Source organism: Zootoca vivipara, chromosome 5 (assembly GCF_963506605.1).
Source record: "Zootoca vivipara chromosome 5, rZooViv1.1, whole genome shotgun sequence".
NCBI lineage: Eukaryota > Metazoa > Chordata > Lepidosauria > Squamata > Lacertidae > Zootoca > Zootoca vivipara.
The window spans coordinates 55,071,372-55,096,738 of NC_083280.1; the positions used below are offsets into that span (position 1 = coordinate 55,071,372).

Consider the following 25,367-nt stretch of genomic DNA (forward strand, 5'->3'; position numbering starts at 1 on the left):
AAGTCTAAAGATCATTGAGTACATCACTTGTTGGCTGTGGTTACATTTACTATGTTTATGTGACAGGTAGGTAGCCGTGTTGGTCTGGCGTAGTCGAAACAAAATTAATAATAATAATAATAATAAGAATAATAATAATAATTCCTTCCAGTAGCACCTTAGAGACCAACTAAGTTTGTCATTGGTATGAGCTTTCGTGTGAGAAATTGAATTTGGATAAATTTATTTTTTGGGGGGGGGAGCAAAACTTGCTACTTTCTGTGGCTAACAGAAGAGGGGATGAAATATACAAATGCAACCTACTCTTGTGAGTGGTTTATCTTGGGGGTGAAAAGAAGTCTCTTGTTATCCAAGAGAATAACAAGAGAAACACATAAACTCTTGCAAGTGGGCATCTCACATTCCTTCTCCTTGTTCTGCTGCAACTTGGTGGGGTTGTGTAGCAGCAGGTACCTCGCTGTGATTGAATCTCTTCCCCCCCCCCCGACATCTCAGTGTGCTTTTTCATTCCCTAGAGCAGGATTGTTTGTCCTGTCTTCTACCCAAATTTCCAGCTGATGGAGTTGGGAGCAGAATAATGCACACCTACAAGGGCAGAGTGACATCTCCTACTCCAGCACTACTGCATCCCATTCTTCTGCCCCTCAGGGCAGACACTTCAGCGTTAAGCACTTACTAAGCAGCAGGCAGCTACATCTCTTGTTTTTCTTTAATGTGCAGGGTGTGCACATTAATGTGCAATTGTGTGCAACTGATATTGGAATCAGAGGGGATGAAAATTGTCTCTTTCCCTCCCCAATCCTGATTCCCATAAATATCCCACCCACCCCCCATTCCTTAGGCACAGCTAAATGGCCCATTGATTTCAATGGGGCATAAGCACAACCTGAGTCTGGCTTTGCCTCCATTGGAATGTTTGATGGCAGGCTTAGATGGTTGCCTAATAACTATGTGTGGTTACAAAACTAAGATTGCAGCTTGTTTCTGGAACAGATATGGCAGTAGCAAGAGAGCCTGGGCAAGGCAAAGAAAGATAGCAGAGGTGGAACTAGGCATCACATGCATTATGCCATGGACAGCTGTCCATCTTAGTTCAGCGCTCTTGCCTGTAATGCTGCAAGTGTTTTGGGTATGGGGAAAAGTAAAGTCAGAGTTGTCAGTAAGAGATGCCTTTCTTAGCTCTTACAAAGGAGTGCAAATCAGTCAACGTGCTTTAGCACAGTATATTTCATTCTGTTGTGAAAGGTTCGAGCTTTTTCTCCTTCAAAATCCTCATGTTTTGGGAACAGGCTGAGAAGCAGAAGGCTTAAGAGGTACATTAGGTTAAAACTCAAAAAAGCAGATCCTGAGAGGGATCTGATTCATTGTTGCAGTTCATTTAACAGAATGGCTGCTGTGACTCAAGGGCCCTTGAATATTAGTTTTGTAAAGATATGGAGAACGAGTGGTTAAGTATCCTCCTGGTGAGTATTTTCTTGTTCTGGACACTGATGTATATTCTAAATATAGCTTGGTTATTTCCTCCCATCTCTTAAGAGACTTCTGCAGATGTGCTGCATATTTTAGAGAGAGATGGCTTTTCAGTGGTCCATTGTTGCAGCTCTTGTCACGCTGCCATCAAGATGAATGTCTGTTGATGAAATTGTGTCTGCGGCTTTAATGACAAAGATACATCCGGCAATTGAGATAATTAGGAGTCGCATATTGTAGGCTGGTCAGTTGTTCTTGTTGCAGGTCTTTAGTCAATGTAATATACAGATGTTTGACACATAGCTGCCAAGTTATCCCTTTTTTACAGGGATTTTCCCTTATGCTGAATAGGCTTCCTCGCGAGAAAAGCAAAAACTTGGCAGCTATGGTTTGACATGGGTTTGTGTGAACCATTTCTTTTTATTAAAAAAAGCTATAAAACTTTAGTTCAACTGCTAGACCAAGGACACCATGGTTGAGGTAGTCCCACTGCTAAGGAACTAGCAGATCTTATTAATATATCTAAATGTGCATTCATAAACACAAATGCCTCTCTGGAGATAGGACTATAAAGTATGTTACAGTCATACCTCTTGTTGCATTTGCTTCATGTTGCAGCTTTTCGGGTTGCAAAACCGGAAGTGTATACTTCTGGGTTTCACTGCACGCGCAGAAGCGTTCTGCACAGTTTGCACATGCACAGAAGCACTCTTTCGTGCTCCTCACTTGCACAGAAGCACTGTTCTAGTTGCGGACTTTTCGGGGCGCGAATGGCACCCCGGGATGAATCGTGTCCACAACTAGAAGTACCACTGTATATATTAAGACAGCATACCAATAAAACCATCCATGCCACCAGGACATACCGTAGTAGCAAATACTATTTCCCCCCACACTGAAGTGATTTAAATATAGGAAACGTGCCAGATTTGGAACAGCCCTATCAAATTGTAATTTGGAATGTTTTTAAAGAAATCACTTGTATACTGTTTGTTGCAGCTTTCCAAACACAGGAAATATGAAAAACGCTGAGGAGATTTGCATAGCAGCTCTTTTGCATTGCTTATGCTACAGTGCCCAGAATAATTCCCCCCAAAACTTTTGAAATATGGATCTAAATAGCGCCTCAATTTTTGTCAACAATTAACACCACACAGGAGCAGTGGAAAGTAGTGGTTCACCGAGTGCACATGCCATATTAAACCAAAGTTAAAAGCAAAGTATGGTTCAGTGTGAAAAGTTATCCCTCTGGTCCTTCATTGCTTTTGCATTGCTGGCAAACAAGCCAGAGTCTGGCTTCTTTTGTTGTCCAGAAATAGACTCATGGTTTATTTCCAAATAAACCACAAGCCATAAGCAAGAACAACCCTTGGTTGTGGTTTGTGTGAAGACAGAGCCAGGTTTGGATGATACGACAATCCAGAATCTGGCTTTATTTCTGGTGGTGCAAGAGTGAGGAAAGAGGTGGTTCAAGAGTGAGGAAAAAAACTTTTCAGCAGCATGCTGGGTGTTCACATTAAACTGTAGTTTATTTTTTAACTAGGGTTTAATGTGACATGTGAATTGCGCCAGGACTAAACCATGATTTAGCATTAACTGCATGAGCCTCAGGCTTGCACACTGCCACTTACCCCTCCTCCTCTGGTGTAGCCACAAGGGAGAGCCAGCACATGAGCCTGAGGTTTGTGCATTTAATGCTGAACTATGGCTTAGTGTTTTATGTGAAATGGCACACTTATGTGTTCAGTATTTCAGCTCAGTGGTTCTTAAACAGGGCTTGGTTTGTTTAATAAGAGCAGTGCCACATGGAATCCAAATAGCATCCTGTCTCTCAAAAGCAAGCATGGCACGAAATCCTAGAAAAACCCAAACGTAGGGTTGTATCTAATTGTGTTCCTCCCTCCACCCATGGAAACCTCTTCAATCCAGTGAAGCCTTCTTTGTCTGCAAGTTGGGAAGGTTTTTTTTGCCTTCCCCCCTGCACCATCCAATCTTTCTAGACCCTGAAACAGCATGGAAGGTGGCAAGAAAGGGGGCGATTTCAAAGTCACCCCTTCACTTCCTGAAACACTCAGCTGCAATCAAGATGCTTTCTGGAGCTGAGGGACGCAGCCATATTTTTTAAGCATAATACATTTCAGTTTTTTGCCTTTCCTATTTTAGGTTATTAATGATTTTACTGTCTGTTGAAAAACAAATCTGTTGACTTCTGGTTTGCATATAATCTTTCATCTGCACTAATAAGTAGCTTACATGATAGGGTGTAAGTCACATTGCTATGCATTAAAGTTGTGTCACAACTTTCCATGTCAAATCCCCATTGCCAATGACAACAACAGAAATATGTATATATATTAAAAGTAACCAGTTACTACAACAGTAAACATAAATAAGCAGTAGCAGGGTAAAAATAGGTCTATTCTGTCTGTTAAGAGCAGGTAAAAAGTAGCCAGTTAAAAACATCAGTGCTAGGTATATATTCAATATTTTGAAGCGGAGGGAGCCAGCCCAGCCCCCCCCCCATACTGAGGGGTCCAACATCCCCCACCACTGCCAGGCACCCCTCCAATAGTCAAAGACACTTCTTTCTTCTACAGGTTACAATTACAGATACAGGAGCTCTTTCGGAGTCTGGACTTGCAAGTATACTAGTGTGGTGTACTCAAACTGCTGGCTATGGAAGAGAGATGTACTGTTGCATTGTATCAGATGTACTTGGGGAGGGGGGGAGTTCTACTCAAAATTGCTTCTGCAGCACATTAACATGGCCTTGAGTTCACCAGTTTAAACCCTCAATATCATTTATGGATGGGGAAGCATCAGTTTAATTGCAGAATTTGATTGTTATTTTTTTCTGGGTAGCTGTGATATCTCCATGTCTCGCAAGCATATTTATGCTGAAATTATATAGAAAGCCTTCTCTGGAGACTAGCGCCTGTGTTGCTTTGTTGAGCACAAGGAAGCCAGTGCTATTTCTAATATAATTGCATTGCAGTAAAATAGGCCTCTCCTTCCTATCTCAGTAAAACTTGATTTATTTGAGAAGAGCTCCCTTTCCCCCCAGAATGGAAAACTGCAAGCCCTGCACATTTTGCTTTCTAGTATAAGCTGTTCAATGGTCACCTGATATGCTACTTACTGCGGGAGCAATGCAGGTGCAAACTGTGGTGTGGGGATTAATGGACAGAATGGGAAGAGACTTCTTGCCATGCTCCCTGCTTTGGCCTTATCTCAAATAAACAAATTGCTTGGCTGCTTCCAAGGGAAAGATAATTCAATTTTGCAGGCAGTTGGTAAAACAGATAAAAGCTACACCCTTCTGTAGTTACATACTTCCTAAAAGGAACACATTCTGAAATGAATTTAGAGAGGATTTCCTTTTGGTCTCTGTAGAAAACACAGAATCATTATCCAGCAAGTCTCAAAGAACAAGGGATCGGAATGTGGTTTCTCAACCTCCTGACTCCCAGAAACATAATTCACTGTAGCTTTTCCAGATCCGGACAGATACATCTGCCAGAACTCCATACTCAACTGAGAAATGGAAGACGTGGGTGAAGTGTCATTGGAACGGTGAGGAGTTTGGGGGGTTTCTTTGATAAAGAATGCATAAGGGGACTAGCAGGGGACTAGCCATATAAGTGGCAATAAGAACCAGGTTTATGGTCCTGGATGGCAGTGGGGAGGTTACACCCAAACATAATGTTAAGTGTATGGTTTATTGCAGGGGTGGCCAACTCCCAAGAGACTGCGATCTACTCACAGAGTTAAAAACTGGCAGTGATCTACCCCCTTTTGGGGGGTTCAGGTCAAAGTTGTTGAGCTTTGTTTTGGAAGAAGGAAGGCCCATTGGGGGGGGTTGGGGTCAAAGTTGTTGAGTTTTTTCAGGGGGAAGGTAAAATGTTGAGCTTTTTTTAGGGGAGCCGCAGTTGTTCAGCTTCTTTGGGGGAGCCAATGATTTACCAGTGATCTACCACAGACACCCAGTAATCTACTGGTAGATCATGATCTACCTGTTGGGCATGTCTGGTTTATTGTGTCTGTTGTTGTTTTTTAAAAAATTGTCCATTCCTTCTTTCTTAAGAGCCATGATCAGGATTGTGACTGATGTGCAGAGACATGGGCTTAATCCTTTCCTCCTGTGCCATAATTCCAATTAAAACCACCCCTGCAGCTTCCCCACCATGGGAAATAGCACAGTTTTGGGTGGGGAGCTTTTCTCTTTCCTACACATCGTGTTCCAGTTCCTGATTGTCCCCCTGCTCAGCAGCTGCTTAAAAAACAAACAAACAAAACCCTTAAACATGTTTAAATGTGATCGCACCTTTAATGCCTCATGTACTTTGGACATTAGAAAACTTTTATGTTTCCTAGCACAAGAGCCTATTGAAAGAGCAGGAGAGCAAGGATCTGCTTTCCCATGTTCTCTTCCTGGTTGGGAAGACTGCCTATGAACGCTAAGGATGGGTAGCCTCTGGCAGCGGCTTGCTATCAAACATAGGAGCTTCCCCTTTTTAGAACAGATGGGGAGCCAAAGAAGATGCTAATTATTGTGGGATTGTTTCCTGTCTTAAAAAAGAAGAAGAGGCGGTGTAAACATTCAGTGTGTTCAGTACTGAAGAGTTTATTGCCACTTACTGCGCTGTGGTTTAAACCACTGTGCCGCTTGGACTTGCCAATTGGAAGGTCGGCGGTTCAAGGCCCCGTGATGGAGTGAGCTCCCGTTGCTCCTGCCAACCTAGCAGTTCAAAAACATGCAGTGCAAGTAGATAAATAGGTACCACTCTGGCAGAAAGGTAAACGGCATTTCTGTGCGCTGCTCTGGTCCACATGACCCGGAAAAACTGTCTGCGGACAAACACCACCTCCCTCGGCCTATAAAGCAAGATGAGCACTGCAACCCCAGAGTCGTTCGCAACTAGACTTAACTGTCAGGGGTCCCTTTACCTTTACCTTTACCTTTACTGCCCTTTAGCCACCTGGATTGTAAGCATTAAGGGTGGTAATAATTTGAGATTTTCTCTGTCCTTTTCCCATTGTGGATTCTAAATTCTGTGAATATGACAAGGGAGTGGTAGGTATTTTGGACTGATTAACTTGTAGTAGAAGGGCAGTTGTGTGCTAAATGGAAGCATATGCATCTTGCATTTCATGGTGCCAGTTTTTGAACCCAGGACTACGGAGATAGGCCTGATTATTATTTTGATCAGACAAAGGAAACAACAGAAGGGAAACAGCCTTTCATTATTTAGCTTTTCTTGTGATAAGTCTAATAAATATGTCCCTTTAAAAGGAAGCTTCTGAAATGTACCGTAACTGAGAAAATCTAAAAGTAGGGAGATAACTGGAGTTAAAAGAATAAGAATAAATACACCTGGAGAATTTATTGCATGTACTTGGGTGTGCATTTCCCCCCAGCATGCAATGTCATAATTCTTTGAAGCTGCTAATAGGATATAAATAGCTTCAGCTCAAATAATGCTACCGTATATAGCTCTGGAAAGAAAAGAAGCAGGGAAATTATACTAAGACTCATTATACCAGAGTGCCTGTATTTCATGGCTAGAGAGAAGCCTGCTGACCAGATTAAACCATAATGAAATTGTTCTCTGATAAGATCAACCACATCTGCTTTTTAGCAGTTACACTGGTAAGAAAGCAAGCTATAGTATAAACAGACCTGCAGCTTGGGTCTAAGAAGAGCTCACAAGTGTTTCATTTAATGAAATATGTGTCTCGTCAGAGGATGGGTCACCTGGTACCATCTTTGTCATAACAAGGTCATTAAAAACACACACCTCATACTCCTAAAGCAAGTTCCACCTTATTAGTACTTGAAAATAGCAGTTTGCTGTGTTCATGGCTCCTGGATGATGCACCCCTAATTCTCTTTTGAATTTGGGGAGTCAAGTGCCTTAAGGTATTGCTCAAAGGTCTGCCCTAACATTTAATTTATTTGGGGGCAAAACTACTCTGGCAACTCTGTTTTTAAGCCGCTATGACACAGTTTGAGAGGTGTGTGACAAGTACTGTAGGATTCCAACAGGGATGAATGCCATGTTTTATTTTGTCACGGGCAGCCAAGGAAATGCATAAATGTGCAAAACCCAGCAACGATTTTGCTTGCAATGGAAAGGAATTGCGCGAGCATGGATAATATTTGAAAAACTCCTTAATTTTACCATCAAGCTCAGGCATTTCCTTTGTCACCTCTCTGCTGTTGTTTTTCTTACCACCATTGTCTAGACATTGTGGCTGGCTTTTTAGTTCCATCTCCCACGCACAGTGTGGGCTCATTGTGACGCTTGATTTAATCATAGAATAGATGATCTTGCCACTGGAAAGCCTTACAATGGTATGATAGCAGGCCATTAATAGTTAATAGTAAAGACAAAAAAAATAATGCCCCACAGGACCTATCGGCCAAATGGATTCCTGTGCCATAATGGTGCAATGTATATATTTCCCCGACTTCTGAAGGAGGGTGGCTGCTAAAGGAGGGTGGGTCTGAGGCAGTTCCCAGCAGGAGGAATGGGAATGAGTTAATCACATGGCTTTAAATGGCACCTGATAAATTACTGACCCATCAGTTTATATAGGTCAGACTTAGGTCAGCTCTTCTGTTCATCATGAAGTGAAAAAGGAAGTCACGGGGTAAATATTGCTCTGTCAAGGGATATAGCATCACTATTTGGAGAGCGCATAGGTAAATTTATATATACCGGTATTGTTTCTATCAAATAATTGTGTGGCTGCATCATCTTTTTAATTGGAGATCCTAAAAAAGCACAAAAACCCTGAACTTCCAGGTTACAATAATTGAACTGCATATAACATTAAATCAGGTGTTGTCACCAAAAATGTCAACTCTGCATTTAATTCTTTCTCCACTATCATAATGTTGCATATATTACTCCCCCTCACCAGCAACATCCAAAGATGAACAGAAGCTGAACATAATTTGGACTGGGAACCAATTTTTAATTTATGCTTTTTTAAGAGGGATAAAGTTTGAAAGTGACAGATGAGAATAAGACAACAGGATTTATTACCTTTTGTCAGTTATTTCTCTCTAGAGTTGTAGGAAAGGCCAGCTTTTAATGCAGCTTGGGTACTGCTGGGAACACTGAAATATTTTCTCTTTCTTGGTGTACGGCTGACAAAGGAATCCCATAAATATAGACTTGGGTTGTAGTCTTGTTTTATGATGCAGCTGCTATGGACAATTTGGTGCACGGTGGGGACACAAAGTAGATGCAGCGGAAATGGGTAATAGATACCATCCCATAATTAAGACTAATAATTCACTGCCTGTGTGTTTTTCCTTGCAAGGGGTTTTGGGTTCCAAAATTCTCCCTGTAGGGAACCGGATGCATATTCACCATGATGGCTAAGATTGGGCCAGGTTGACATTCTGGTTTTTCAGGTGCCCACAACTTATTTTGGGAAGTCATCAAAGCTACTGAGTTTTATGGATTTTCTGACTGCAACACAGTTGGACTGCCACACCTCCCCATAACTGAATTGCTGACTCTTGCAATTCTGCTCTGATGTGCATTCCTGTTGCTGTGCAGCTGCCCTGGTGTTGTGAGCTGGGGTTACTTACAACTACAGCTGGTCAGATCAGGCAGCCCTTGCATACCTTAGCAATGCATGTGATATACAGTTTGAAAAACATGTATATCATGCTTCATGCATCATGATGGAGTCCTGATTTTGATGGTGTCCTGGTGAATGTAATCCATTGCTTCTCTGAGAAGATGAGCAGAATACAAATGGCAATAGTAATAATTAGACAGGCAAATTAACAGAAGGTCCCAGGTTCATTCCCCAGCGTCTCCAGGTAGAACTGGGGAAGGCTCCCTGCTCCAGTCATTGTAGACAGTACTAAGCTAGATGAACCTATACTCTGATAAAGGGGCAGCTTCCTTGTGCTCCTGTTCCTGTACCACAAATAGCTCAGTCAGTAGAGCACGAGACTCTTGATCTCAGGGTCATGGGTTTGAACCCCACATTGGGCAAAAGATTTCTGCGTTTGCAGGGGGTTGTATTGAATGTCCCTTGTGATCCCTTCCAACTTTGTACTTCTATGATGGTCTTAAACTAACTTAAGAACAAAATATTAATATGCAGCCAATTACTGGAGTAAAGGAGCTATGTATTTTCATGACACAGACTGGGTTTCAGCATATTATTCTTGTACAGTAAGGTGTCTTCTTTTCCTTTTCCTTTTCTGCCTAAAAGGTGAACAAGCTTTTGACACTAAAGGAATGTGTTTTGTGTCACACTGTAAAAGCCATACTGTACACTGCCTGGCTTGATCCTCATAGCCCCAACAGGATACTAAAACAACTGAATGAATTTCTTTGTCCTCATGCTAATATTCCTGACCCAAATACTTTAAAAGGATATAAATATGATTAGAGGGAAAGGGCTGGGGTTTTCAGCATATAGCTTCACGATAAGGCACAGCATTGAGAATTTTAAAAACTTTTTAAAGAACCACTTTATTATTACTACACGGTTTTAATACCATTTTTCTTCAAGGCTCCCCCCCCCGCCCCGCATCTGCCATCCTGGCTGCTTGTGTCACTGACCTAATTTGTATCGACTTCAGCATCCCCAAGCCCTGTACAATTAGGCCATCTAGTCTGGCCTCCGCATGAGCACAGTCTCACACATTTCAAAAGATTAGTGTGCTCAAGAGAATAGTGCCAGTCATTACAGTGTGCCACAGACCGAGTGCACAGCAGATGTGTACTGTGCAGGTTATTACTTTTGAATAAGAATGTATCTGTTGCAATTAAAGGATTCAACTAGTTGTACAACAGCTGCAAGGAAAAACCAAGAAGTCTCAAACCAAACAATTGTATCACTCAGCATGGGTGAGTTGACCAGGGTTTCATGCAAATTTTCATTCTTAGAAAGGACGAAGTTTAGTTTCTGTGAAAATATCCCTCTTTGTGTGGGGGACTTTAAACACTCTCCCTTGCTAGATAGAATGCCAGTATACTCCATATTCTCTAAATTTCCAAAAATCTGTGAAAGTGCTTGTGATGGGATTGTTCTCAGAGCTAGAGCTGCACACAAGGAATGTGGCTTGGTTGTTCTACAAGAACAGATATCTGCCAGTACCATTATAAACTGAACATGCCCTGCTTTCCATTTCCTCATACATATAGGATTCTGGCCCTTTAAAATAAAGTGCTTTCCCAGCAACACAGATTCTCATGGGAAATAATAAAAATATAATATACTTAACATTTGTAAAAGTAAAGGGTGCCAGGATGGTTAAGTCCAGTTGAATTTGACTGTGGGGTGTGGTGCTCATCTCTGCTTTCAGGCCAAGGGAGTCGGCGTTTGCCTGCAGACAGCTTTTCCAGCTCATGTGGCCAGCATGATTAAACCGCTTCTGGCACACGGAACACTCTGACGAGTGCCAGAGTGCACGGAAATGCCGTTTACCTTCCTGTCGCCGCAGTACCTATTTATCTAGAGCAATGGGAGCTCACCCCGCCTTTGGGGATTTGAACTGCTGCGCTTATGATCCACAAACCCACGAGGCTCAGTGGTTTAGACCAGTGTTTCCCAACCTTGTGCCTCCAGATGTTTTGGGACTACAACTCCCATCATCCCAACCTTGTGCCTCCAGATGTTTTGGGGCTACAACTCCCATCATTCCTGACCACTGGTCTTGCTAGCTAGGGATGATGGGAGTTGTAGTCCCAAAACATCTGGAGGCACAAGGTTGGGAAACACTGGTTTAGACCACAGCGCCATCGCGTCCCTCTTAACATTTGTCTTGCACTTCCAAGTGTTCAAATCCTTCATATGTGTTATTTGAGCATAATCCTTGCAATAACCCTGTAAGGTTAAGTATTTATATCTCCTATATTGCTGATGAGACTGGAAGTGTGAAGCTTGTCTGAGGTGGCCTAGTGGAGGCAAAATCTGAACATGGGATTTCTTGATTCATAGCTCAGTCTCTTATCCACTACTACCCTACTGTATTTCACATAACCTGCATACCGTAGATCTTATCCCCCCCCCAATTGTTTCCAGAGAGAGGTAGGGAATGAGCCTGGGTTTATTTTTCAATAGTTCAGAATGTGAACTCCTAGTTGAGTGTTAATCTCTTTCCATGTGGGGGGAAACGTAAATGGTGTTATAACATAGGAAAGCATACAAATCTGAGGGCTGCTCCTGATCTCTCTCTGGAGAAAATCTAGGATGAAAGAGTAATAACTTTCTGAGGTGATCCAATTTTTCAGTTCTTAACAGATGATACAGGGTTATTGCAAAAGGGGAGCTGCAGAGAGCAAGCGAAACAGGAGTGCTTGCCATACAGAAGTTAAGTTTGGCAGAGTCAAATATTCAGCCCTTTTTAAAAAGAACTAACACTGTGTGTGTGTGTGTGTGTTCACAGCTTTTATTCATACTTTGGAGCTCTCAAAGGTGTTCCGAAATGTTAAATTCCTCTGTGTCTCTGCTGCTGTTCTGTGCACCAGCTTTTAATATTAGACCACTCTGTTTCCAGAACCTCAGGTTATAATAGTGCCATGGGTTCTTGATCTTCAAAGCAATGAACAAACAAGACTGTTGGATAGGCTGAGAAGCACCCTGGTCACTGTTAATCCAGTTTCCTCGTATTTGTCCAGAATGTTTCCTCGTAGTTTTCAGACCAAGGATCAAGGACAACTTCTTCATATACTTAATTCTTAGGTCACAATCTAGAAGAGACTGATAAAAGATATTTGTTTGAAAATTCACCCAACATAAATAAATTTATGTTGGTCAACATGTCTGCTGTGCAGACATTTGTGAAATCTGTTACCAGACCTGGTCATGTGTGCCTCTACCAAAGACTTCCATATCTTGATAGGAGTACCTTGCCCTGAAACAGCAGGTCCTCTACTTGAAGGTTCTCCTAGACCCTGCTCTGTCACTTGAGGTCCTTTGTAGCGTCTGAGGCACATGGCACGTTACCAGCTATAACTGCTCCTGCATGGAGATAGTTTAGCCATAAATATCCATGATCTAATATTACGTGGCCACCTGGAGTACTTTTGCCTGGCTGTAATGTGTCATTGATCTGTAATAACACCTCTTGCTTGAGTAGATGGAAGAAGGAGACGTGTGGGTAGGCTCTGACTTTTGTGCGCTTGGAATGTAACCTACTGTAGAAAGGTGAGAGTCGCATCCATTGTGCCACCCACCTGGCTTCTGGTGGGTCCCTGGAAGGTTGCCCATGAGTGATTGTGTCCCTTAGGTGCCAGTGCTTACCTTGTTAAGGTCCTAAACAACTTCAGAGCTATAAAGAAGCACCTTCCCCCATATCCAGCCAATGCCCGTGTCCAGGTTCCTCCAGCATTAAAGGTGAGGATTATGTCCTCTGGGGAAAAGGTTTGTCAGCTGTAGCCTCCTAGCTGTGGAATTTCATCTCAAAAGGAGGCACACCTGGGGCTAACACCATTCTTTTGAACTCCAGGGAAAATGTTTTTTTATTCACTCAGACATTTCAAGTTCTATTTCTGTTCTTTTATCTGCTGTAAATTTTATTTGTGGTATTCCTCCTTCCCCTGCCAGTGCAACCATACCTTTTTGTAAACCATTCTGCACAGCATATTGATGAATGGTGAATGGCATAAGCATATTTTAAAATAAATAAATGCATTAACATACTGCTGCATTTCCATGTGCTGCTCTAGTTTGCCAGAAGCGGCTTTGTCATGCTGGCCACATGACCTGGAAGCTGTATGCCGGCTCCCTCGGCCAGTAAAGCAAGATGAGCGCGCAACCCCAGAGTCGGTCATGACTGGACCTAATGGTCAGGGGTCCCTTTACCTTTACCTTACTGCTGCTAAAAAGAAGTTGGACCATTTGTCATACCATGTGTGTATAAGATAGACAGACAGACAGACAGACAGACAGACAGACAGACAGACAGACAGACAGACAGACAGTATTTTTGGAACACAATTGTATTTCATAGTTGATTTTAAGTAAACTAAATGGAAATCCAAATGTTGACCTCCCACATTACCCACCAACTGAATTTTTGTCTTGGGCCTGTCTTCTGGCAGAGAGCTGTGCCCCATTGGAAAGTCTTGACATCTGAGGCAACATTTGCACCTTGTCTCTTCATAGATCTGCTGCTGAGTTCATACTGTCACTGCTCTTGGAGAGGGAGGGAATGGCTCAAGCTTTCAGGAGCCAAAAGAGTCTTGAAGTAATGCATCTCAGGCATGTTAGTTCGATTTTGTGGCGTGTGTTCAGTACAAGTAAGAGCACAATGATTGGACAGTTCAGACATGTTGCAGCCTTTTAAAAACAAATTCTAGGCAAAGTTGTTTGGTGAAATAAAGGGTGAAATAAGTGTGCCATTTTTGAACCACACATTACTGACAAGTGTTTGAAACAGGATATTGAGCTGGTCAGCCTATGTATGCTGGAGACTCATATTTGAAGCATCCCTAATGAAAACTGCATTTTTAAAAAGCTATTTTTATTGCAGACAACAATATAGGGTTTTTTTTCTGTTCCAGCAGAAATGTTTTCTTTTCCCTGATTTAGTGGAGGGCAGCGAGGTGAACCCCAATCATGCTAGAGTCAACATAGTTTTCACCTGTGATATTTCAAGAGATTGAAATGTCCCCACAAGAGTTCTTTGCCAAGACCTGTGGATTTTATTTTTCTTTTACAGAAGCTCTTTGTTCACACTGATTCACAGCCTTAATGCATTGGGAAGTGGGGCAGGGGGTGGGCATAGGTCAGAAGCAATAATAACAATAAAAACAGCAACTGATGCCTTTGCACGCTTCATAGACGTGGATTGAACCTGGAGACAAAGGATGTGTTTGGGGAAGCAATAATAGTCTGTTAGAGTGTTTCTGTCAAAAACATTTGTGCATGTCGGTGTTCCCTGGCTAGAGATAACTTTATTTGCAACAAGCTTGGCAGAAAAATAACAACCGGGGAACAGTATTTAGTAGAAATCATTTGGCTGCCTCCAGGTGTAGTAATAGGCAAATAAGTTCCAGAGAGAAAGGTACCGGTAGGTTTTAAGCAGCTGCGTGCTATTTCCCATTGTAGTCAGGAAGACTAAAACCTCATTGGCATTCTGCAGAGATAACAGAAGCGAATCCGGTCCATCAAACCACTTGAGCTGTCAGGAGAGGGGGGGGGAGGAGGGGCTTTTCACCCGCAGCCCACACAGGCTTTATTGTAGGGAGAAAGCGATTTAAGTGAATGTAATAGGAATGCAAATCCAGCAGTTGCACTTCGTCAAGAGAAGCCCTCTCTTGTGAATCTAGCAATTTGTTGCTTTGCAAGGATCTGTGCGTTTTCCTTTTGAGTCTGGCGAAGTCAGGGAAGACCTTCATCTTCTCTACGGTGCATCTATCTGGACGGCTTCTAGACTGCTTCCTCAGGAGGAAATGGCTTTCACCTCATGGCAAATTTTGTCCCCCATGCAGTGGACGCGTTGGATGTGGACAGCTGTGAGAAGCAGCGGAGACTACAGTCTCCAAGCCATGCAGCGAATCGCTGGAAATAGGCAAGTCAGCCCTAGTCCTGTCTTTCAGGAAACTGTCACACCATTAAATTCATTTTATCAAAGGCCAGAAGGAAAAGCTGCCATTTGACTAGCTGAAATGCTTGCCTAAGCAGTTTTCAAGGCAATAGTGTGCTACATTTTGACTGGATTTTTTAAAGAACCATATATATATATATCCATTTATATATATTTGTATTTCAGTGTTCCCCATCCCATTCCAGTTCATTAAAGAAAACAATATCCATTCAGCTTTAATTCTAGAAAGACTACATCCTCAATCGATTGTCCGCTTATTTAAATTTTTGTTATTGTTGTTGTTGTTGTTTAGTCGTTTAGTCGTGTCCGACTCTTCGTGACCCCATGGACCAGAGCACGCCAGCTATTGTTATTGTAGGCCTTTGTATTTCACCATCCCCATTAATCCATCGCATCTTTATTATATCAATGTTTCTATTCTGCCTCGCATATGATAACGTTGGCTCCACTTTGCATCCTCGTGTTTCACTTGTTTGCTGTCATCATATTCCTTCTGGATGATTGGTATTTATTTATTATTATTAGGCTGCCTACCTCCTGTACACTCAAAGTACATTTCTCCTCCAAAGAATCCTGGGAACTGTAGTTTGTTAGGGTTTCTGGGAGTTGTAGTTCTGTGAGGGGTAAACAATTCCCAGGGTTCTTTTTTGGGGGGGTACTTTAAACATATGGTGTGTATACAGTCTGCATTTGGTGGAAATGTGATCTGGATAAACTGTATAGCAGGGTACATAGATTAAAAATAAGACCTTGAATGAAAGAATTCTGAAGGGAGATTGGGTATCATCTCAGACAGTGAAATGGGCACAGAGGTTTTGGCAGGAGGAGGGTTGGTGGAGGAGGGAAGCAAGATTCAGGAAGATCTATCTATCTGCTTTTGAAAATATTTTAATTTAATCGTAGACGAGCAGCATGCATTAATAGCATTTGTTGTGATTCTAGCTACAATATCACCAGGGAAGTGGAATCAGGCACCTCTCTCCCAGTTTAAGGAAAGGAATTTGTTTAATTTGCCTGAATAGCTATTGATAGTACACAACTTGTGAGTGATCTGGAAATAAAGATAGCGTATGTGGTATGAAGTAAGGAGGCTAGTGTGAAAAATGGGAATTTCCCATCTCCCTGAATGGCGGCTCCCCCCCCCCATCTGAAAGGCTAGGCAGCACCCAATGTTACTCAAAGCCTGTGTTCTCTTGTTTTGTAGGAACTTACACTCTGCTGCATATCAAGGTAGATTGAATCGGGATTTAAAAGAGCTTCATGCGACTCTCTTAAGGGTATTTCCTTATTAGGTTTGCTTGCGCTTGTGCCAAGGAAAATTCCAACATCTCATTGAAAGGTCCCGTTGACATTGTTTTAGTTTGCCTGGGCTGAAGCCTCCTTTATGTTAAAAGGCAGGCTTTTCCAGGCAGCATTTACTTTCCCCTGTGTGCATGTTTGCTTTTGTGACGCCTTGACATCTTTCATGTCAGGGTCAACCTGGAAACATGATATTCTGTTCCAGAAATCATGCTGCAAAAGGAAGCTCAATATCTCTGAGAAATGCAGAGGTATTCTGGCCCCAAGTAGAGCTCTCTGCGTTTTCTAAGTATCGTTTGTTGTGTTCTGTTTTGTGCAGGTGATTTTGAAGAAGTAGCCTGTATGTCCCTTCCCCCCCCCTTTTTCTTTTTTACACCTGTATTTGTTTGTTTGTGTCCAGGAGTTCAGACTCTGAAGAAGCCTTTGAGACACCAGAATCTACAACTCCTGTGAAGGCTGCACCCGTGCTACCACCACCACCACCACCAGAAGTTGCAGTGTTTGACATAGAGGAACAGGAAGTAAGACCTCAGCTTCTATCCGAGGACACAGGTAACAGTTATACGATGCATGGGATGGGCTTCTCAGAGTATTTTGGTCATCAGGGCATAGCTCCCTATGCTTCCTGCAAATGATGATGTCATTTAGTTTTTTTTGAGATGAAGCTGCACGTTTTAAGTTTGGAGACAGTCTCTAAGGAAAGGATCAGAGCTGTAATATTTCTTGGGAGCTCTGAAGGAGCTGGGTAGCACCCCCCCCAAAAAAAATCCAATAGTGGAGGAGGATCTGTTGGAGTGTTAATGGTATAAACCTCCATCTTTTGCTCAGCCTGTATATATATATTTAAATAATATCACAAAATTAGCACAAACCTTCTGTGAACCCCTTCTAAAAGAAACTGAAACATGAGTTCGTGCTGCACCCCTGAGGGTAACACGATGATAGCCAGCTGCTGGTTTTTCCTATTGAACTGGAGTTCTCCTCCCATCCCTTTTGTGCCACACTGACTATATGGTCTCTAAGCTATTATACTATTTTAATCCACCATAGGACCCCACCTGCTCACCACTTGGCTTGTTCAATAGGTATACAGAATAGAGGATAAGGAGTCAGTCCCTGCATATTTTCGTGCAGCAAATTGTTGTCCACACTGCTAGTATTTTGTGTGTTGTACAAGCTTATACCAACTTGCGAAGTCTTAGGACAGTAATTTTAGTATCTCCTACTTAGAACCACCAAGCTGTGGCTGTAAAGATAAGGCACCAGAAATTGTGGGCTCACTGTTGAGCTTTTTATTGCAGCAGCAAACCTCTGATATCAGTAGAAGCCACTCAAGAAGAGGTAGTGCTGAATGTCTGTGCACATCTCAGTTGCTTGGGATATGGGAGAAGGCTAATGGTCTTAGTCACCCATTCCCATCACCCCCACCCCCCACCCTCTGAATATACATAAGGGTCTGGTGGATTCTGTTTCAGTGTATCTGACGAAGTGTGCATGCACATGAAAGCTCATGCCAAAATAAAAACTTAGTTGGTCTTTAAGGTGCTACGGAAGGAATTTTTTTATTTTGTTTCAACTCAGACCAACACGGCTACCTACCTGTAACTAGGTCTTAGTCAGATATCCTTTGTTTTCTCTATAAAGCTCAAGGAAGTCAGGATAAACTAGTCAAAGCGAGCAGCTGTACATGATTTGGTCACATCTCCTTTGATGCGTGTGCACAGGCTTTTTTAAGGCTCAGCATCATTTGTCCACATTTTATATGATTACTACAGGAAAGACATGCAGCTGTGGCATGCAAACACACTAAGTGTGAAGAGGCCTCTTACTATTGGGATTTCCCAGCAGGATGTACATACCACCGCCTGCTTTTCATTTGTCTTTTCCCTGTTTCACGTAGCTTTGTATTTATTGTTATCTGGACAAAAAAAGAAGTTAATTTCCCTCATTTTCCAGAGAAATGTAAATGAGGAAGGGAGATCACATATGCTAAATAGGATTTGGAGTGCAGTCTTTAATTACAGAACTAGACTGTAATTCATTCTAAACTCCCTGATTATTCACATCCTTTTTTGCTTCCCCTCTGTCTCTTTTTCTTCACTCCCCCTCTCCTCTCATTCCACCTGCCCACCCTTAGGGGAAAGTGCCTCTGTCTGAAGTTACTATAATGCGCTGTGCTGTATTCATAGTTGTATACTTTGAAAATTCTCCTGAGATAAATAAGGAAGTACTTGCTCTACAAAGCACAATATTTTCATGTTTCAGTTATGTTTTAGAACACCCCTATTTTTTACCTTTACCTGTGGTCCTTTTGGAGGATCTCCTATTACAGGTAAATAGGTTAAATAGCGCAGTCAGTACTGCATAAGACTCTTAATCTCAGGCATGCCCACTTGGAGCCTCACGTTGAAGGCAGCTCTGTTGCAAAGTTCTTGATGCAAAAAGGCACCACAAAAGCTAGCATGAAAATCTTGCAGATAAGCCGAAGTGAGAAATGTAAGTTATACTTTCAACATTTTACGAATTCACATTTTTGCCTTGGTGGCTGTCTCGGTTCCCAAAGTCCAGTATGGCCTTTGCCCAGACTCTTATGTGTGAGATGTATATGTTCCTTAACAGCAACAGCAAAACTCCAGCCTCTGCAATTAAATGTCATGAGCAGCAAAACGCCTTTGTTGAGCCTGCTTTGAAGTTAAAGGGCAACATTCCTTTCATTTCTGACTCACTTCTGGTGTCAAAAGGCTCGGGTGTAAAGAAGCTTTCTGTAGCCACAAAGCTGCATTGTCTGATCATTCGAGTCTCCCTGCAATAGCCCTTCTGCCAGATTTTCTTCTTTACGTTAATACATGTCACAGGGTTCTTACGGTGGTGTCATAATGCTATAGTTAACAAAAGTCCACATCTTCTAAGGCAGCCTTGCATGCTCTCCTAAAGCTGTAGTTACATGCACCGTGAATGACTCTAGAATAGGGTAGTAGATTACTCATAGAACTGGGTGATTTGTATCTTCTTCTTTTTAGTAATAATTTGAGTAGCCTGTTGTGAGTGTGGAGGAATGGTTTGAAAAGGCACATTTTTGCCTGTTTCATCTAGCAGGAGCTGGTTTGGGCCAAATTTGGGGATCTCTCAGCTGGTTGTCAGGTGCTTGGAAAGCACTGAGCAAGGGACTTGTGACAGGTGGGCAGCACAGCTTACCTGCCCAACCATTTGACATCATAAGAAATCAGGTGATTGGAGGATAGTTCCCCCCCCCACCATCAAAGTTGGCCCACAGAGGAGTGAAAAGGATCTTGCTTGCTGTGCCAAAAATTGCCAATCACTCCTGCATTAGGTTAATCCATAGTTTAACAAGAATTATGATTTAATGCACATACGTGCTTCGCTCCTCTCATGCTGCTGACTGTGCCGTGTAGGGGAGGAAACAAGCCACAGTCTGGCTTGCCCTGCAGAAGCCCAGGATCGTGGCTTGTTTCCTCCAAACCAACCATGAGTGGTAAGCCAAGGACAACGGTTATGTTAAACTATAGCTTAATCACAGAATCACAGAATTGTAGAGTTGGAAGGGGCCCTGAGGATCATCTAATCCAATGCAGGAATATGCAACTGTCCCATACAGGGATCAAACCTGCAACATTGGCTTTGTCAGCACCACACTCTAACCAACTGAGCTATCCAGGCTGATAAGCTGATGTCTGGAAATACCATTACATGTTAATTCACTCGTTATCCTCAGTAAAGGATATCCTCAGTAAAGCCATTTCTGGCCAAGAGAAGATGAGAAACAACAACAGATGGATTTCAGAAAGGAAGTGAGGCTAAGAAGACATTTAGCGATTCAGGACTTGGGGCTTGCACCCCTGCATCAGCTGAATAAATAATGCAGAAAGAAAGAAAACACCCACCCAGGAATGTTAAGGCATTGAAATGTTAAATTGCTTATGTTCTAACAAAAATAAGTAGCTTAAAACTGGTCTTCATTTTGGGGTAGCCAATATAACACTGATTTTTAAAAGGGGATCCAGGAAAGTACAGTTCAGTTAGCCTAACGTCCTTTATCGGTAAACTGGTGAAGAGCATTATTAAAGATGATTTGATCAAGTATCGAAGAACAAGTCTTGCTGAAGGAAAGCATCAAGGCTTCTACAAGGGGAAGTCCTGCCTTAAAAAGTTCTTTTGAGTGCATCAGCAAACGTGTGGAAAGAGGTTGTTGCACAGAAGGTGGGTCATTGCCACTGTCCACCTCGCCCAGACTGTGGTAGGAAAGGGAGAGGAGCACCAGGAAGGCACTGGGCACAGGTGTTCATTTCTATAACCTGGTCTTCTCCTGCCCTTGCTGCCACCCCACCCTATTCCAATCCTGGAAAGCAGCAGCACTGTAGCAGCTAAGAGGTTGGCACAGCAGCAGCAGCAGCGATCTTCAGGTGCTGTGACTGCTGATACCATTTAATATTTGTTTAGCCCACTCCATATCCGGAGCACTATTTAAGTCAAGGTACCTGATTTAGATCATTCAAATTGTGTTGCTTTACTAATAACACAGTTCTATGCATATCCCCTTAGAAATAAGTCCTATTAAATTCAGGTTGGGGACCCAGGTGGCGCAGTGGGCTAAACCACTGAGCCTAGGGCTTGCTGATCAAAAGGTTGGTGGTTCAAATCCCTGTGACGGGGTGAGCTCCTGTTGCTCGGTCCCAGCTCCTGCCAACCTAGCAGTTCAAAATCACGTCAAAGTGCAAGTAGATAAATAGGTACTGCTCCGGCAGGAAGGTAAACGGCGTTTCCATGTGCTGCTCTGGTTTGCCAGAAGCGGCTTTGTCATGCTGGCCACATGACCTGGAAGCTATACGCCGGCTCCCTCGGCCAATAATGCGAGATGAGCGCGCAACCCCAGAGTCGGTCACGACTGGGCCTAATGGTCAGGGGTCCCTTTACCTTTACCTTTACCTTTAAATTCAGGTTACAGGTAGGTAGCCGTGTTGGTCTGACGTAGTCGAAACAAAATAAAAAAAATTCCTTCCAGCAGCACCCTTAAAGACCAACTAAGTTTTTATTTTGGTAAATAAAATATACCAAAATAAAAACTTAGTTGGTCTTTAAGGTGCTGCTGGAAGGAATTTTTTTATTTTGTTCCTATTAAATTCAGTAAATGTACTCCCAGATAGGTAGCTACATAGGATAGTAGCCAAAGGCCTCACTGTTTGAGTAGGTTCTATTGAACACAGAAGGAATTGCTTCTGAGTTAGTGTGTCTAGGATCATGCTACATGATTACAATCCCATGCAAGCTTACTTGGGGCCAGGGTCTGTAGACTTACTGTGGATTTGCTAAAAATTGAGCTGCATTGCATTGCATCCATTAAAGCAAAGCAGCTACACGGATCTGTTAGTGTCTCCTTAACAGGAGCTGGATCAGTGTCCAAAAATGAGCTCATCGTGTGAAAAATGAACAGCAGCTCAGCTGGCAAGAGTAACTCTAATTAAAAAGCACACAACAAGAGCACAGCCAAACACAACCCTCAGAGTGGGAAAATCACCCTTGCATCAAGCCGCATCAACTCTATTAACGATTGGTTTGATGGGGAACTTGGATTCTATTTGTGTGCAGAATAATGTGAACTTACAACTGCTTCTGTATTTTGGAATGTACAAATGTGTGTTACACACACACACGAATGCATGGGAGAACATGGTCATGGGCTTCATGTGTATTTTGGCACATTTTTTCTGAGTGCAGAGTTTGGCATCTTTTTTGAGCAAAATTCCAGAGTTTCTGTCCCTCTCACATATGCTGCCATGTGTACAGCAGTCCCACATTGCCTGGACCGATAACTACGGTATGATCTGTGCCCTTCCATCCGTTTCAGCCCTGTGAAATATTCTTTGTGTTTATCTTCCTGCTAAATGCTCTGTTTATGATCTCAGTATATACCCACAATGCAGGAGTAAAATGCAAGACTTAAGGCTTGTTTTCCCCTAACCATCCTGTGGAAATGATTTAAAACATTCTTTTAAGAGAGAGAGAGAAAAAGAGGATCTAGCCTATCAGAGGGAGGCCTAGGCTTCCTTCCTGACATTCTATTGGCCTGATCCATTTTTAGTTCTTATGAAATATGCAAAAGCTGCACAATTTGACCCTGAACCTGATAATTCTTACAATATATTCACTGATTCCACATAGGTCTCATCTATCCCATAATTCAGCTTTGTGGTTCTTAAATATACTTCACACAGTGGGGAAGGAATGAGATACTCTACTAATCTAATCACTGGTTTTTTGTTTTCTTTAGTGATCACACTTTTAGAAATAATTTTGAAGGGGGAAGACTTAATTAAGTAACAAGTCTGGGCAAGAAAATGGCTAGTGTTTAATAGTCATCTTTCATATTATAATAATGGCTGTTTCGTCAAATAATGTTTTTAACAATTGAGCAGGTTTCCAAAAGGGGCAGGATGGCTGTGTTTCAAAATATACGGTATCTCTCATATAAAATGGCCCCAATTTGAATCAGGCCCCAATTCAAGCTTCTCTTGGCTCAGTTGGAGGCTTCCACCACTTGTAGCTTAACTTTCAGAAAAGAAGTGTTTAAGATATTAAACATGTGTTAAGCTGCCAATAATTGTGAATGAATAAAAGTGGCAGCAAACCATTTTAGCAGGCAGGCAACTGCATGCATTTAATTTAATTTATTTAGTACTGTACATCTATATGCCACCTCTCATCCATCATGGAACTCTAAAGTGGCATTGACCCCTTAGCTTAGGTCTTGCCCCAGACCTGCTGAGCTTTAGCAACGCTGCTGGTGCTTCACCTGCCCACAAACTGTGCCCTGGCTAAAACCTCCATCTGTCCTATTGTCTTCTTTCAGTCGAATTTAGACCCTATGATTAACCCTCAAATTTCTTTAAGTTTTGTCATCTTTTTCATGTAAATAAATGAAGCCAAAAGTTTAATCTGCAGCTATATTCACATAACCACAATTACTTACTGGAATATTGAAATACGTTGTTAGTACTCTTCTGGCTTTGCCCTTACACAGGGCTTCATTGGACCCCATGCAGAGTAAAATAATTGCCAGAGTGTTGAAGGGAAGGCTTGGGCATCTTATCCACTGGATGTTCAAATGTTGACAGCTAGTAATCACCGTTAGCAATTTCTTCTTTATGCCCTATTTTCTGCTTGGTAGTAGAATGGAAGTAGAACTGTAATTGTTTCTGCCCTTGGAGGCGTGGATACAATATATGATTGTGTAGAGATAATAGTGTACCCACCCAATAGCTATTTGAAGTTAGACCTTCCTGACGGATCACTTTCTCCTTTTCCCCCTAGGGTTTTGTTCGGATACGGTCTCAGTAGCTGATGTTTCACATAGCGAATCGGTTGAAGAAAGCCCACTCCATCCTCCTCCCCACTCACCTTCTACTGTTTTTGATGAGGACAAGCCCATCGCTAGTAGCGGGACTTACAACTTAGACTTTGATAGTATTGAGGTTGCAGATTCCTTGCAAACTGCTGACTCCAGCTCTTTGGACACAAGAAGTTGTGACACCAAGTCACATGTTCGAAGAAAATCCACAGACTCCGTTCCAATTTCCAGGTCGACTTTGTCTCGGTCCCTTAGCTTACAAGCTGGTGATTTTGATGGGTCATCTTTCCTTGGCAATAGCGAGGCAGCAGGTTCAGCAACAGATACGTTTTGTACCGGTTCAAGCAGTGCTTCCAGTACTCTTAAGCGCACAAAGAAGCCTAGGCCAGCTTCTTTAAAGAAAAAACAGTTGGCCAAAAAACCTCCAGATGTCCCACCGGTGAAAGAGCCAGAATCATCTGACATCAACCAAGATTCCATTGCCTCAAGCGAAGAAAAAGTGTCTGAAGAGAGGTTGGGGCCGACAGAACTTGAATGCCCAGAGCCTGTCCAAATTGCTGCTGAAAAAGAGGAGCCCCCTGAGGGCCAGGCAGCAGCTTGTCCATTTGACCCAGCTAACTTTGATGAGATTAGCACATTTGGTGCTGGAGACAGCAAAATACAGGACTCTCCTCCTGCTAGCAAGACACCTCCACCTCTTACAACGGCACCGGAGGCTGTGGAGGTGACCCCATCAGACACTGGGGGACAGGACGATCCTCCAGTGAAAGGCTTATCTGTGAGGCTGGAATTCGATTATTCTGAGGAAAAAGGCAGCGGCGAAGAGCAACACGAAGGCTCCCCTCTGCCCAAAAAAGTGGGCAGAAAGCCTGGTGCCAAAATGCCACTGAGGAGGCCAAAGACTAAAAAGGCTGGGGAGAAACTTGACAATGCTCCCACCACCCCAACCAAGGCCCCTGCGGATCCAAATGAGATTCCTGTTCCCAAAGGCTCTTATACTTTTGATATTGACAAATGGGATGATCCCAACTTCAACCCGTTTTCTTCCACTTGCAAAATACAAGACTCTCCTAAATTGCCTCAGCAAACGACAGCGGCATACAGTTTCAATCCAGATGTGTGTGAGGACTCTATCGACCCTTTCAAGCCTTCCTTGAAGGTAGCTAGCTCTCCCACAAAGTCTCCAGCCTCCTTTGAGATACCAGCTAATGCCAGTGAGATCAATGGAACGGAAGGGGACAGCCTAAATAAACCAGCAAAAAAGAAGAAGACCCCACTCAAGACGTAAGTCAGAATGTAGAAAAATGTATATGCAGTATAGGCTCCCCCCCCCCAACCAAAATGACAGTGCTTTTACAGTTTCTTACACAGCCGTACCTTGGATCCCGAACACCTTGGCTCCCAAACAAATTGGCTCCCAAATGATCGAAACCCAGAAGTGAATGTTCTGGTTTTTGAACGTTCTTTTGGAAGCTAAACATCCGATAGGAGCTTCCTGCAGCCAATCAGAAGCTGTGCTTTGGTTTCCAAATGTTTTGGAAGTCAAATAGTCTTCCGGAACGGATTTCGTTTGACTTCCAAGGTATGACTGTATTCAGGCCCGGCTCTAGGGGTAGTCTCGGTGGCGCATTGAGTTCAATGGGA

At 42.7% G+C, this 25,367-nt stretch overlaps 1 protein-coding gene and 1 long non-coding RNA gene across 16 annotated transcripts in view; both read left to right on the top strand.

The window, feature by feature from the left end:
* TACC2 (transforming acidic coiled-coil containing protein 2) overlaps positions 1–25,367 on the top strand; it is a 160,855-nt gene that overhangs the window by 94,675 nt on the left and 40,813 nt on the right. For 13 of the 15 annotated variants that reach the window (XM_035137488.2, XM_035137496.2, XM_035137491.2 and 10 more), the window contains 2 exons: positions 16,761–16,912; positions 23,687–25,007. The exons of 1 other annotated variant lie outside the window; for it this stretch is intronic. In XM_035137488.2, coding sequence (XP_034993379.2) covers positions 16,761–16,912; positions 23,687–25,007 — 1,473 coding nt within the window. Of the gene's footprint in view, positions 1–4,802; positions 5,044–16,760; positions 16,913–23,686; positions 25,008–25,367 lie in introns of those variants that run through there. One more of the 15 variants, XM_060274799.1, reaches the window with a different exon arrangement.
* On the top strand, positions 20,624–21,445 carry LOC132592163 (uncharacterized). Its single transcript, XR_009557605.1, has 2 exons — positions 20,624–20,942; positions 21,317–21,445. It is a non-coding gene; the product is annotated as an uncharacterized LOC132592163 (long non-coding RNA).